The 15,947-nt window shown below is 36.0% G+C and overlaps 1 protein-coding gene across 1 annotated transcript in view; it reads right to left on the bottom strand.

Annotated features, from left to right (window-relative positions):
* Positions 1–882: 882 nt before the first annotated feature.
* The window catches only part of KIF6 (kinesin family member 6), a 150,420-nt gene continuing 135,355 nt past the window's right edge, over positions 883–15,947 (bottom strand). Inside the window, exons 18-22 of the mRNA XM_050972402.1 lie at positions 15,389–15,526; positions 13,798–13,893; positions 6,356–6,445; positions 4,296–4,402; positions 883–1,527 (exon numbers count right to left, since the gene is read on the bottom strand). Coding sequence (XP_050828359.1) covers positions 1,511–1,527; positions 4,296–4,402; positions 6,356–6,445; positions 13,798–13,893; positions 15,389–15,526 — 448 coding nt within the window. The 3' untranslated portion in view covers positions 883–1,510. The remainder of the gene's footprint in view (positions 1,528–4,295; positions 4,403–6,355; positions 6,446–13,797; positions 13,894–15,388; positions 15,527–15,947) is intronic.

Raw genomic sequence — 15,947 nt, 5'->3', positions numbered from 1 at the left:
CCTGCTCTCCTCAACAAAGCTGTATACAGAGCATATTTAATACAGTGTTTATATATAAAAGAGTGAGAAGAAGAAAAATAATGACAGACATAAAAATTCTGGAAGAAGGACATTTTAATATAATCTCCAACAAAGCAGACATGTAAAAGGGAGAAGGCCTGTGAATTTTTCAAATTCTGACCAAATTTTTGAACTCTTCTCAAAGCAAGAGTAGATCTGACTTTTATCTCAGTTTGCACATACTAAATTCTGCCAAAGCTTACCAATTTATATGGTATCTGTGTTGACTTTTACAGAAAATTAAAATGCAAAAAAGGGTACAACTTTAATATTTTTGAACTGATTGTGTATTAATTGTTAATTTGACAAACATATCTTCTGTAGGTTTGAACACAACAATTCACCATGTACTTCTGTATAATTATGAATTTGACAAAGAATTATCAGTACGTATATAAAGAAATATACATCCTTGAGAATATGGGACTACTGCCAATATATTGTTTTACTTTTATGTGACTAACCCATACACTTCTAAATGCATGCCTACAAGATTACCACTACCATGAAAAGTGACAGCTTCAATATGGTAGTATGTATATCTCAGAGAAATAGACTGTACTTTGCATTGCATTTTTGATTTTAATTTGATGTGTAAAACAAATTGTTTCATAACTAGATATTATGCAATAAAATAGTAGCAAGTCATTAGTGAAATTACATTTCATATAAGATATAAATGCATTTAAATTTTCACATCTCATTGGTGTTTCAGAAGTATTGGCTTTGTTCTGTTTAAAGCCTATTTAGTGTAGTTGTTTCTTCTGAAATCTGTATATTCTGGAAGGGTGTTCATTTTGCACAACATTTAATCCATTCTGCACAGCATTTAGTCCATTCAAATAAAAAGAAAACAGCTGGGAAATTTTTGAGCTCTAGAATTACTTTCTAAAATACATTTGGTTTTATATTACAATTCAATCTCAGTATTCTAATAATCTGACATGAAAATTGTTATTCCTTGAGGGGGGGAAAAAATCTCAAATGAAATTTTCTGGAATTTTATTACCCAGATAACTACTGTTATTGAATGGATATCTCTTGATGTTCAATAGGTATAATTAACAAAGTCTTATGCAAATCAATGCAAAAAACTTCTACCAGTAGTAATAAGTCTTTCCCAGATTAAAGATGTATAAGAGCATTAATACTTTAGATATTTTAACATTTAGAAATGTATGATGAAGTCTCATAAACAAACACATTTGGCAAACTCCTGATTAGTAGTTTCAGTTTTGTTAATCTTAATGCAAGGTGAAGATACCGAGTGCAAATACTCAAATATCTATTGTCAGAGAAATGGATGTTGCTGTCAAAGACAATTTATATGCCGTTACCAATTAAACCTGTACATCTGAAGTACTTACTTGTACCTGTTTCTAAACAGAAGAGGAAGGAAAGAATAAAGGTCTCTGTTTCTAAAAGGAAATAGTGGACTGTGACAAGAATTTCATTTGTTCCCCAAGCCTGAAAGGAGATAAAGAAATACATTAGACTACATTTCAGGTTGCATTGTCAGTTTTAAAATAAACTTCAGAAATACAAAACAGAAGAAATTTAAAAAAAAATCCTTTAATTTAAATCTTTCAAGACACAAAAATCATTCATCTACTCTTCCACATTTTCGTTTCTTTACCCCAACACTGAACATTGCATCAAAAGCATGTTTGCCAAGTAGCCCTTTTCTAAAAAGCTTTCCAGTGTAGTTATTACAGTGCTCTAATAATCCCAGCAAGACCCTGTGAATGTACCTGCTTTAATTCCGCTCTGTTTAGAAAGCAAATGGTAATAAAGCCACAGTCCCTGAGGTGATCTTTACTGAGACCTCTCATTCGCACCCCTGCATTACTGTCACTAAGGATATTGAGCATTCCCATGCTTTCCATTTATGAAACTTATTTTCCATTCTGTTGGCTTCTGCACACATTTATTCTTATTTTTTTCCTTTCCCTCTAATGTATTGTAGGGCCCCCAGCTTGCTACTAAGATATTAATACAGTATTTTGAAAGGGTCAGGATCAATAAAGGAAAGAGCAGTAAGGATATTGACAGTTTTTAAGCCCAGCAGACTTTGGCTTGGCTGACCCTATGCTTCCTCATGTGTCCTGCAGGGCACTGGTGTGTAACAGCCAGACTGAGAGCGAATACATTTGCATGCAAATGTGGAAATGACTGTCGATCATCTCAGTTGAAGAGAGTTTGGTAAGGAAGCAACAGTGCACTGTAGTGGGACTCAGATTCTGTGTGAAAGTGTCTGACTCAGCTTAGTTGCTCTGGGCAAATAATTTCTCTTTGGTTTTTCATATGTTTGAAATTTCTTGAGGAAAAGTTATATGACTGATGACACAGTGTTTTTCCTCCAAAGTTTGAAGTGAGACTACATTCTTCTGCTCTTCCTCTCTACCTAACTCTACATCTGAGAGTTTTATTTTGTGGGGGCAGAATGGGGACATCATAGCCCCCATCCCTGTCCCCTAGTTCTCCTCCTTTATCTTGCTAAATTAGAATTTACAAACTTTATTTGCTCCATAGTTCATGCTGTCAGTGGCTCCATCCCTTAAATCTGGAAGGTTTTGCCTTTCCTTACAAGGAAGAAAAGCCTTTTTTGATCTGCTAGGTCCAAATCCTTCTCAAAACTTGCTGCTGAGCAGTCTGTTGTCTGTGACACATCAGGTCCCTACGTGTTTGTTGAACTGATATAGCCTCTTTACATTTTTGTTCTCCTGTTCATACTTAGCAATTTGTTGAGTCATCCAGCCCTGCACTGCCAGGAATATCAAATGCTACTCCATTTCTTTTTCATCTACTTAGGGCAGCTCATCTTGTCTGACTGAAATTCAGAATAATTTTAAAAGTATTGACTGTCCTTAGTTCCACAAGAATACCTTTTATGACTTGGGGTCTAAACAGTTGCCAATGTTGATAATGTCTATTCCCCTCTGAAACTGATGGATGATGCCAGGTGATAGCTACTGGCTGAAAACAATCAGGATGGAAAAGGCACTTAAGAGAGACATTTTTGATATAGTGTGATTCAGGAGATGATGATAGGATAAGATGTACTCTTGTTAATTACATTACTCTATGTCACAGATTGAGTCAGATTTGGGCCTTCTGAAGGTCTGAAATGTTTGTTGTAAGACATTTATCTCTAACCTTCTTCATTCTTCTGATGAGCTGCCTATCAATCCAGTTTAATTTCATTTCCAAAAGAAACCTGACAACAGCTTTTCTAAATAAAGACAAAAGGGATCCCAAAGCCTAAGCGTGTTAAGTGTTTGCTTTGGATGAGTGTAGGGACACTGTTTTTTCAGCCAGTGTGTGTTTACCTGACAGTTTTCTGATAAGCAGTGTGATACCAAAGCCCCACTTTGTGACAGTGCTAACACCATCTGCCAGGTGCAGATAGCCTGAAAAATGCTGTTGTCAGCACTGAAGTGCTGATGGAAAGTTATTGCTTCAGTAACCACTAACATGCTCATATTCTGTCTAATAGGTTGCTGCCACTAAAAACTATTATTCAGGAAAAAAAATCACAGGTCATTTTTCTTTATCATAATAAATTTTAGGTTATCTTGCAGTGCCACTGTTGTTTATTTATTGCTTTCTGCTTCCTGCCAATTTTACTTATCTACACTCTAGAGTGAACTTTATTACCTTCCTACGATTACTCTCGGTACCTGATTTGATGACAAATACTCATAGAAATTTTCATTAGACCTTGACATAGTGAAATACATGTTAAGGATATTCTCTTTTCCAGGCACAGTGGGCCAGTTAGCCTCCTGAGGCAGGGGTACAGTGCAATCATTTGAGTTATCTTTATTTGGTTTCAACTGTTACAACTAAATTTGTCCCAGATGCAAACCAGGACACATAGTTCAAAGAAAATCTATACAGGAAAATTTGGATCATCAAGGAACCACATTCAAATGCATTTACTTAAGAGTAAAATAATATACTATGCAGGTTGCACAGCCATGCATGCCCCAGACATTCACTGATGGTGGCTTAGGAAAACAGAGAGCCTTAGTATTTCACTGCAGCATTGAGCCATTTAAGAAATACATGTGAAGAAACTCAAGTGTTTAGAACAGATGAGAACAAAATGTAATATAACTGAAGCCAGAATCAGTTTTCACTTGCATCAGTGTAATGTGGACTAAAGCTATTTTGACTTCAAAATGATGTACTGCAGATTTTGGTTTGGCTTTCTATTTCTTGGCAGGATTTACCTTTCTTCTGGAGGATGTTCTGTCTTGCTTTAATGAAAGCTAGGATGTCAGCATCAGCCTGGCTGTCTCCAGTCAGAGGAATAGATGTACTTGAACTTGGTGGGGTCCTGAAATAAAAAAGCATGCTTGTGAACTCAAGGGAGTAAGAAGGTTAATTTTTCTGTCTCCTCTTTTTTTTACCATAAAGGATTTTATTCTTTAGATGCATTGTTAGATATGGCACAATTTAGCAGAGTATCGATCTCAGGACTTCTTAATGGTCTTATGTATGTTCCTAAGATTAACCACTATCACTTTAGTGTGGGAAGGCTACTTGCTTATCAGCTATAGACCTCTCACAGAGGGTTAAAAATATTGCAGTGCTGAGTCAAAGACTTAATTCCCAAGTGGAAAAGCTTAATGTAGTGAGTTTACCAAAGAAATGATGAATATGACTATGCCATGTGTTTGCTTGCTTCAAGCTGCTATACATCTGAACAGATCAATAGAATTTTTGCTTACTGTGGGGGAATTAAGTTTTCATACATACACAGAAGTAAACAATCATGTGGTACTCAGGACATCTCCTGACAGACACAAATCCTTTATGCTTCTGAATCTCCAGGCCCAGCTGAACTCATGTACCTATGCTGGTTAAATCATTGACTCATGACTGCTTTTGACAGGTCCTCTGGTGGTGTAAGATGATGTAATACAATGAAGCTGTTCTAATCAGCTGAGAAAACTAAGAATTTCCACCTGCATCTTTAACCTTCTTTGAAGATTGAGCACTAATTGGGAGATGAGAAATACAGCAACAAAAAATTACAATACAGAAGGACAAGAGGAACTGAAGGGAAAAACTTCTTTTTTTTTACATATCATACCTCTGTAATTATAGTTATTTTCACTGTTCCTTATTGACTGTAGCAGTAGGTGGTTTGTATGACTGACATATGCAGCAATGTAATATCCTTGTCTTTGTACTACTAATTAAGTTCTCAGTTGCTGAATCAGTGAACCAAAATGGAAAAAAAGGAAGAAATTACTCTGAACTTAAATCTCCCCTATTTTTATGTAATTTACAAGGTAAACACAGAAGACCAACAAGAGACTATTCTTGATTGATTTTCATTTACGTAGCAACAATACAAAAAATAAAACCCCACAGTATATTGAGAAGGTACTCTCTAAATTCCATTTTAGCTCCTATTTTTCTTCTGCTTTTCTTAAACCCAAATGCAGTTTAAAACATTAGGTTTTGGGGGAATGACATTTTCCGCGATTTTTTTCTGCTCTAGATATGGACTGTTTTGGAAAAGAAAAGAAAAAAACCCCATGTGCTTTCCTCTTACTAATACAGTAGGAAAAGCAGTAACTTGACCATATTTTCCCAAGGGCATTGATAGCCAGAACTGTTGAGCACAATAGAATATAACTTCTGGAAGCAGAGTGACTTGGCATAATGTTTCAGTGGGAGAAAAGAACATGGAAATAAACACACTAGAAAAAATAGAGAGGCTCAAGACCCTAGAAGTTTCTGTTAACCTGATAAGCTAATTTTCACAAAGCAGTACCTCTTTTGAGAAAACATGATATATAACTTTTGCCAAGCCTGAAACTGTTGCAATTTTATTTTAACAGAATAATTTGTGTGAGGGAGATTAAAAATACTTTAAAGACAAAATCACAAGTATGAAAAAAATTTCTGTCTAGTTTCTGCATTCTACAATTATTCAATACATACACACTCTGATTTCTCTTATTTTCAAATGGTTTTATTTACTCTTTCAGAATCCCTTTCTCTGAGAAGGCTGGGGAGGCACAGTCATGAATATTCATAAGTTTATAGAGGAAAAAGCTTCAGGCCAAACACGAAACCACCTTTGTAATAATGATGATGCAGCAGACTGGTGTAAAGTTATGTGGCAGCCTGAAGTTGGTATGAAAGTTGGAAGAAAATCTGCAGTTTGTAAAATTTTTTATTTTTATATTTCATGGAGGATTGTGGAGGCTTGTGAAGGCATTATATTATTTTGTACTTTGCTCTTTCCTCTGAGTAGCCAAGGTATAGTTCTTACCTTGCTTTTAAAGTTGGGCTAGCAGAAGTGACTGAATTGTTTTTCACAGCTGGATCTTCATTAGGGCTGTCTCTGCCGGTGTCTAAAAAACTGAATGAGAAATGAAGAAATGAAAGAAAATTAAGGAAATAAAGAAAATAATATAGTCCTTGTGTAGGCAATATTAATGCATACACCAATTAACTACAAAGAAGATGTTTTTCAAGATTTTAAAAATCTATATAAAACACTTTTTTACTGAAAGAAGATTTTCAGTTTAATCTGTATGATTATTATGTTTATGTAGAGAATGTGGCTATGAAAGAATGACAAATACCTTCACAAAAAATACACTTTTAGTATTTGCCTTCTAAGCCAGACTCGTAAAGCACTTCAATATATCCAATGTACAGTTTGTAATGGTATATTTAGTTCTTAAACTGACTATTAGCCAAGTGAGGCCCTTGCTCATTTTCTATTCTTTCTTTAGTCAGGCAAAATTGTTACCAAAATCAATGAGAGACTGAGTAAAAACTCAGTGAGGACTTTGGGATGGGGCTTGTTGATGATAGCCAAATATATTGAAAACAGCTGCTGTGCATTCCTGCCCCTGCAGATATCATTATAAGGAAGCTCACTGTTAGGGAGGCAGTTTTCCACCACTAGATATCTAGGGATTCTCTGCTTTTCCTGGGGGTTGCACATACTGCCAGATCTGGTGCCAATCTTAGAGTGGAAAAAGTAAATTACTCAGTGTAAGGATTTTTCCAGTAGATGGCAGGATTGGCAAATTCTTGCTTTTCTAATTCTGCAGTAGTTTGTTCATTGTTGGCTGATGAATTGATATTTCTGGCAGAGAACTTGAAAAGGGAAAGAAATTTATTACTAAAATTTTACTGTGTTACACTGTGCCAGGTTCAGTTTTGCAGAAGATATTGTGCCCAGGAGTATAAGTCATTTGCAGCTGAACAGCTCCAGGTTTGCTGAATGATTCTCTTTAACTCCTCAAGTCCCACACCATTCACACCTGCCTAATTCAACTAAAGCAATATCTTATTTAATGTCCATTATATTCTGTACTTTATTACATCTACATATTACAAGAGCTAGAAAGGATGTGTGATGTTATTACCAACTATGTGGTTCAACAATATTTGGGAACCTTATATCGTCATTCTGCTTTGGGATTTCCTGAACATTTTTTCCACTGATTTGGCAGTTCTTAAAAATGAAGTGATTTAGTCTTTTAAATTCAGTTTTCTAAAAGGCCTCTGTGTCTGTGCCCTGAGATACTGAGGCATCCAAGTCACATAACCGAAGTTTAATAAATTGCTACACATCAACTGAACCATAGCAACCATCCCTGACTCTATTCTTAGCCTACAACAAACATAAAGTAATGTGACTTAATGTGATTCTTTTTCTTTTTCATTGCTTTCTTTTTATTAAAATAAGCATCTTTGCTTTCTCTTTGCCATGCACAAAATGTATAATTTTACAAACGCTGTGAGGCAGCTAAAGTATTTTAAAGTTGTGGTAGTTTACATATTTGAATTACTTCTTTTTTCCATTGTAAAAAAAAATTACAAAACCCCAAAATTGTTAAATCCCCATTTGAAAGGGATTTAGATTTAGACTGATTTAAAAAAAAATCCCTATATAGTAAGGTTATCCCTATATAGAATGGTTAGAACTCCAGGGATGTCACTTTCAAGTACATTCCTGGACTCAATGACAATATGGCAAAATTTGCCACAGGGTGCTCTGGGAGAATTTGACAGCCATGGAAAGGAATATTAAAAAACCCACTTAGACTGACTGAGATGATGCCCAAAATCAGGAAATTAACATTACTGCACTTAGAGATGGACCTTTATCTCCTATCCTGTGCCTGTGGGGTTGCAAGCAGACATTTTTGTTGTGGGATGCAAACTGTTCTCCTGCAAGTTAAGGAAATTTATAAGGAAGCTTATAACTATTTTTTGAAATGACTCGAAGTTCTGCTTCCTCATAAGAGGTTAACTATTAGTGTACTAATCTAACAAATGAGTCCATCAGTTTGGCACAACTCAAATCCATCTCTTATATCCTAGAGATTTCTCTATTTCCAAGGCTAGAGGGATGGGCTGTATGGGGATTATTTGCATCCTTCATACTGAAGCTCTGATATTGACATTGCAAGATAAGTTGAATCATAAGGGGACAAAAGAGTGTAATTTTGTTGTGCAGTGGTTTGTACATTCAGATACAACTTGTTCCTAGCCTGTTCTTAGAAGTCAGGACACTCCTTATTCACCTGAATGTTAGATGCTGTTCTAGTAATGCAAAAAATTGAGAAATGTTCTTGTAATGCTTTAGATTTAATGGAAAGTCATTATGCTAGCATGGGGTGGAGGTAATGATACCCCTCTCTGTGTGACCAGCATGAAGGACTGGACATTTCAGGATGCTCCAACAAAGCTAAATAAAAACATGCCTGACACACTTTAGTGTGATGAAAGTCTTCTTCAAGCAAGGGGTTGATCCAGAGATCTCTAGAGGTGCCATTCAACATTTCTCTAATGTGCAAACAGGCATTCCAGGATCACATTTTGGGTTTGGGTGGATGTACAAGGTATGTAAGTCCTGCATCTGTCTGTAGTCCAAGCTTTAACCTCTAACATTATTCATCTTGTTTTGACAGTGTGTGATTCCCATTTTCATTCTCAATTTATCTGATTTTCCTTGAGTTGAATTTAAGAAATCTCAAAGACTGTTTCCTGACAACTTCAGTAAAATTCCTACTTTTTCTAGAGATTAAAGATAGTCTGTCAACTTTATATGTCTGTTTGTTTTCATAACCTAGTGCCTGATGTTTCACTCAGAGGATAACTTTCTTTTTCTGGGGGGCTGGGGGGGGAGAATCCACTGTTTAGAGTGTATGTCTCAGTCAGGCATGGGACAGGGGTCATAGAGATGTACATAGGGCTGCAGCAGCATTTCCTTTGCTGCAGAAACCCAAGGATCAGTCCATGGATCAGAGACAACTGATCCATGGACTGATCAGCTCCATCAAGTACACAGGGTAGAAGAGCTGCAGATATGATGCATGTCATGGTATGAGTGCTTAATTTGCCAGCTGAAAAATAATGGAAAATCAGGTAGATTAAAATGGAAATTGAAAATTTGAAGGTGTGCAACCTCTGTGATATTAAGAAAACCTCAGCTGCAGTTGTCCAATTATCTGAATTTTGGACATGAGGGGAACAGATGTTCAGTGTATAGACAGGAAAGATTCAAGCTGCCTAAAGCTGAGCATTTTAGTAGCTGGCTACAAAATTAAATTTGTCCTAACTTGCAAATTTGTAGATATATTGTTCCAGTTGTTACCAAAGAACGTGAAAACCTTTGAAATGTCACTAATTGATGATGTTATTCCCAGATTATGTTTTCATCATTATGTAACACTGCAGAAAATTGGCAGGAATAAAAAATGATTAGACAGAAAATGCTGTAAAATATGTAAACATTGACCTTGTTTCAAACAACATTAATATAGGGGGTAACTGTTGCAATCCAGGACAGTAATTGTTAAAAAATCTGATGCTTAGAGTCATCAGACAACATGAAGATTTATTTGAAAATGGCTCCAAGGGAATTTAAAGTGCCAGGAAGACTTCGAATAAGAAACAGAACAGCCGAGGAGTCTGAGGTTGAACATACTGTTGGGCTTGCTGGAATAGGACAAATGAGATGCAGTAAAAGGAAATGAGTGAGGTTAAGAAAGATTTGACTGAGATAAAAAGGAATGCATTCATTCTAAGAGGAGGAAAAAAACCCCAAATTTTTATAAGATTTGAATAACTATCTAACATTTACATGATTCAAAGGGAATACAAGAACCGTTCAACACTACTGAAATGAAATGTTCAGTGAGAGAAGCAATTTGAATAGATAAGGATCTGATAAATTCCTTAAATGAAAGCCATTGTGGGAGAGACTGTATGAGGAAGAAAAAAAAGGCTGTGCTTGAATTCTGAATGCGTGGAGCACATATGGATTGCTGAGCCCGACATGCATTTTCAGACTTCTTGCAGCCTTGACAGGAATTCATTAAGAGACATAAACATATATACAACAGTGTGAGTTCAGATAGTACCACAGCTTGCAGACCTCACTGACTGAAGCAGAAATGGTCACTATTCAACTCTTTTATTAACATAGACTAATTTTGACACTTTAACAATTCAACCATTTTTTCAACCAAAAAAAGAGAATTTGAATTCAGGTTGAATTTGGCCATGGATCAACTGCCTTTTAGGTGTGTGTACCCTTTTTAAGTCTCAAAAGGATTACCAGCCTCCCTTCTTGGTTGTTTTATGTCACAATGCGGGAGACTCGGGACGCTCAATATGAGAATCAGCAAGCTTCGTTTATTGATTAGAGCATCAGACATTTATGCACAACAAGTAATAAGCTCATGCATATTCTGTAAGCTAAGAAATCTATTGGTTATACTTTAGGTATCAGTTCCCCTTCTTGCTCTCTCATTCCTTACGACTTACATCTCCTTTTTCTCATGTCTCAGCTACATCATCTTGTTATCATACTACAGCTATGCTCAAGGCCACAGTGTCCTTGCAGGTGCAGGGACTCAGATTAGCTGGATACGGTACTTTTCCAATTCTTGGTCAGCTATCCAGAGCATGTCTATGTGGCCTTTGTCATGTAGTTAGCTCTCTACAATTTTAGTTATAAATTAACTTAGTATAAAATAAAATTTGAGCCTTCCCAAGGCTTAATTTTCTCTGGAAACGTGACTAAGGTGTGTCAAACAATAACAATGCACACAAGTCATACACTAGAAGGTGATCAAAAAGACTTTGTTCAAACCCATATAAAGATTAGGAACACTCCTGTGTCTTTTCCATGCTGAGTTATATAAATTATAATTTCTAGCCTGAAGATTGTATTTACATCCATTCCCATTCAGGAGTTTGTCTGAATGGTTTTACTGCATACTTACTCTGTCAATAGCAGTCTTAGAATTTAGCCTAGTTAGTCTTAGATCTTATACTTATTGAACACACCTGTTAACTGCATTCCATCTTGGAAACAGGTTTTATTTACACCACATTATACCAAACATAATTTAGGTCAGCTTTTGCTTTGGTGGCTAGTTATTCTGGGTGGTGAAGACAGCAACATTATTCCAAAGAAAGAGATGGTTGATTTTTATGTAAGTTAGAAAAAAAGAGCCATTTGTGTCTCAGGAAAAGAAGTGCCTGTAGCCTGGATTCATTCTACAAAATTATGGGAAGGGGTAAGTAAAGTTGCTGTGACAACTGGGGCCAAAGAAATCCTTGGGAAATAAATATTATTCTACTATTTTATTCTTTTAAAGTCTGAAATTTGAAACCATTACTCTAAAATGTTATTGACTTGGGTAGGGGAAAAAGTAAATTTTCATGCACAGTGGGAGGTTAAGCCTGTAGCTCCTGCCTCAGAAAAAGCAGAAACAGTGTTTCTACTTCCATATACATGCCACTGGAAATATGCCTGAGTAAAATATGTTTAAACAGCCTAACATAAAATAAGATCAACTTTCTAGAACCATAGGGAGGAAAGAGTGCTTGAGTTTTAGAGATTATTGCAAGCATATTGCTAGAGATGGGAAAATAAAACTACATCCATCCCAACTCGCTCTACAATTTTAGTTCCAGAAGATAAATATTCTGCGTCTGTGATATTTATGCAAGGATCATCCAGTCAGCCTCAGTCAGTATGCCCATTACTTAGATACAGAGAAACTGTTCGCTGTAGAGAACATCTGCTTTTTGCAGGGAATCATGGGGGGCAGTACAGGACTCTGAAGTAAAGACTCTCAGCAGCTGAAAGCAACCACGCATCTTTCTCCATTCTAGTCAAAAGGCCAGATGGACTTTCCTTAGACTTGTCCTCCAGTAATAAACGTGAACAGTAAGAGCATTTGATAGAAATGCTAAAAAAAACATAAAGAAATCAGTTATGCAATTTTATTTCTGAGACAGGGTAGGGAAAGGAGGATTCACCACTGCTGGAGGCCAGTTCCCCATTGCACCATTGCACTAGAAAGTGCCTGGGCATTACCATATGCTCTTTTTAGTTCAAGAATTTTTAATTAGAATGCAAAAGGTATTGCTCTCCTGAGCAATGCATCAGCATACCAACTGAAATTTGCTGTTCCCAAGATCAGTAGGGCAGAGAGGTTGTGCAAGAGGTGCTTAGTTCAAAGGATGGTAGAGAGAGTGACAGTCATGGATTGCTTTAGCTAATTTGGCTGGATTTGTGCTAAGGTAGACCAAAAATGCTCTCATGTTCTGTTGCATGAGCTTTTCTCTAGGACAAGTAACCCTCAGCCCAAGACCAGAAATTTACAGCACAGATAAGGCCTAAAACCATTTGCCAAGTGATTAATGCCTAAGTCTTGAGAAGAACAGAATAAGAACCAAAGCAAAGTTGAGAAACTGGAGTTGGTTTTCATCAGTTTGAGAGATCTGAAAATGTCTTCTCAGAAAACTTTGAGTGCTATGTCTATCATTTTCTGAACTGATTATGGAGCATTTACTACAGATACATGAGAGTGTTAAATAAAACTTAGAAGCTATTTTACAGTTTTAAGAAAACAGGAAAACATCATTTATGCAGATTACTGTCATATAAATGTAGGTAAAGTCACTTACCAGAGAAATGTTAATTGCATAACAAGAAGGAGGAAGAGGGGCAGAAAAAGACAGTAAGAGAAAGGTGGGGGGGGAAAGAGGAAAAGGGAGAGAGAAAGAAGAAGGAAGGGGAGAGAACACTCCATTTATTGTCCTTGAATATGGAAACCTGCACAGTCAGGTATGTGGTTTCTTGCACATTGCTTTCCCTGATGGTTATGAAAAACCTATTACTGCAAATTTAAATTAGAGGTTTTGAATTCAGAGGTGACTGTTGATGAAACAACCAAGATTATTACATTTTTCTCCTGTAGAAGACATATCACCACCTTACATATCATATCAAATATAATTGTGGAATAATATGCTGCATAAATGTAGTACTATGACATTTTTCAGGAGCAAGTCTATCTAGGATATATATGAAATAATTTTTAAATCTCTTTTGGTTTGAAGTCCCCTGCATACATCCCAAAGGAGATATAATCTCCTCATACACAAAACTGACTGCTAACAGGCTTACCTTTCTTAGCTGTTGTGGGGTCCCTATAGAAAGGTTTCCAAGGTTCCAAGACCAAATGAACTGGGGTCCTACTTTCAACAGGACTTCCAAATAACTGAATGATAAAATTTCATTTTTTACACAATCATTTCTGTTGTAACTAAAAATACAATGTTTCAGTGTGGTATTTGCAAAAGCATTCTGAACAAATTCACTTTTATTAAAAGTTAAAAGTGCATTTTTTCCCATGTAAGGAAGGAAAAGAAAAATAAACAATTTACCTGATAGGTGATAGGTGCTGCGAGGATTTGATAAACTGTGGATAAACAGGATTGACAGTATTTGGTGAGGCAACCATCTCTGGCTTTTCCTGCTGGGTTTAAATTAAAAACCAAAATTATCAGGCTAGGATTTTTTTAAAGTGCTTCATATTGGCCTATAAATTTCAGCAATAACAAGGTAAGCAATGACTCATTCAGAAAACACAGAGCCTGAATCACAGTATTTTCTCCACTTGCACAAATACTTCTGAACAAAGAGAAAAGTATTTAGGATTGGTTCAAGTATTTTTAAGCTCAAGTTACAGGTTTTTAATATGTAACAGCATATGTTCACTGATTTCAGTTTCTTAGGGAGCTCAGATGTATATATAGGTCAAGATCTAAGAAATCAATCCCAATTATGTTTTCCAGTTTTCCAATCTTCTACTGATGAATCATGAGAGGTTGAATCATGGAACTCTCCTTTTAAGGGATGGAGAAAAATGTGCTGCTGTGGATTCAAGAATATTTCTTGCAGTGCTTTGAAAAGCCTAAATATTTAGACAGGAGGGTGACTAAAACGTCATCCTCTTTGCCACTAATATGGTTAGGGATTTTAACTGGAAAAGTATTTGGTCATGCTAACTTGCAGTTAAGCTGCTTAGGTGGCAGTGTATGGATAACTAAGTTCCCTATGTTAAGTTCTGTATTTATTTTAGGCTGTTTTCCTAAAGATACAGTTTAAATTTATACTAACGAGAATTAATGAAAATACAAGCTAAAACTTTCTTTGTTTATAACAACTTTTCCTCAAGGAGTAAATCTTCTCTTCCACTTAATAATAAATGATATGGGATGGACTGCACTCAGCATTCTTTTTCATGAGACTGATGTACCTTTCGTGGCCGAGCTTTGCTGTGAGTTGCTGTGTCACTACTTGCAAGTCATTAAAAAAGTGTCAGAAGGGGAGCACAAGAAAGCTAGGTTGTTTCAGTAGAGTGTAGTTTTCAGACTGACTGTGTTATGAATTTCCAATACACTGGTTAAAATGACAGGTCTTTAGTTCATTTTTACACAAGTCATTGCATTAGATCACTCTGTGCTTAAACACTGGCAGACTTCAGCTAGAGAGTGAGGAAACACACTGTGCTGGGAGCTGATGACCCACTGGGAGCCTAGAGAAGCTGAAAAGTTACTGGAGCCTTTGCAAGCAAAGGAAGCTAAAAAGCAACTATATTTGCTGCAAAAAAAATGCTGATGAAATCATAGTCTTGCTAGCAGTAAAAAAAATTATTTTTTGCTATCTGATGATATTCTTTCAGAGTTGTTAGCATTTTGGGCCCATACTTCCCTACTAATCAAGTTGTTTGGGAGAACATAAAAAAGAAAATAGAGCAGGAAGAAAATGGTTTGTTCGATTTTTTTTTTTAGCTTCACACAAGTATAATTCACATTACCTTTGTCCAACTTACCTTGGCATAAGTACAGATAAACCAGACCCTGAATTCCTTCCTTCATACTCCTTTCTGTCTAGTCAATTAACTACTTCTTTAAGAAATTATTGAAGAAGTTATATTTACATGAAAATGGAAGAAATACAAAATGATTTCATACCTGGAATTTTTCTGCCTCTTCAGACCACCAGACTTCAAAGTCTTTTTGCAGCTTCATCTTCACTTTTTCCATAAGAAACTGCAGGTGCTCAATCTCTACCTTCAGTCCTTTGAAGCGACTGTACACTGTTTTATAGCTAATATGAGAAGAAGAAAGTGTATTACAGATTTTCCAACATACATCTGAACAAAGGTTAATCCTACTTAAAACTATTAGAGATTTAAACTATAAAATCATGTATAATAATCAGAGATGCAGAGGACACAGATGGATGGTAGAAGGAAACATCTCATATTTTACAAAACCTTCAATGGACAGTAAGTGCAAGAAACTTATTCCACAAACCTTTTATTTCATAAAGAAGTTAGTGAAATTCAAGTGGGATTAACATTGATTAACAGCTAAAATATGGGTTCAATCAACTATGAAAATATTTCTTTTGAATTCTTAACATGTTACCATTAATAAATAACTGGTATCTGGGATTCAGATAGGAGCTGAGACTGCTTCCCCTCTCAAATGGAAGTTTCCTTACCCTCTTGGCTGTTAGACACTTG

Source organism: Serinus canaria, chromosome 3 (genome assembly GCF_022539315.1).
Source record: "Serinus canaria isolate serCan28SL12 chromosome 3, serCan2020, whole genome shotgun sequence".
Lineage (NCBI taxonomy): Eukaryota > Metazoa > Chordata > Aves > Passeriformes > Fringillidae > Serinus > Serinus canaria.
This window is presented reverse-complemented; position numbering and strand designations above follow the sequence as displayed.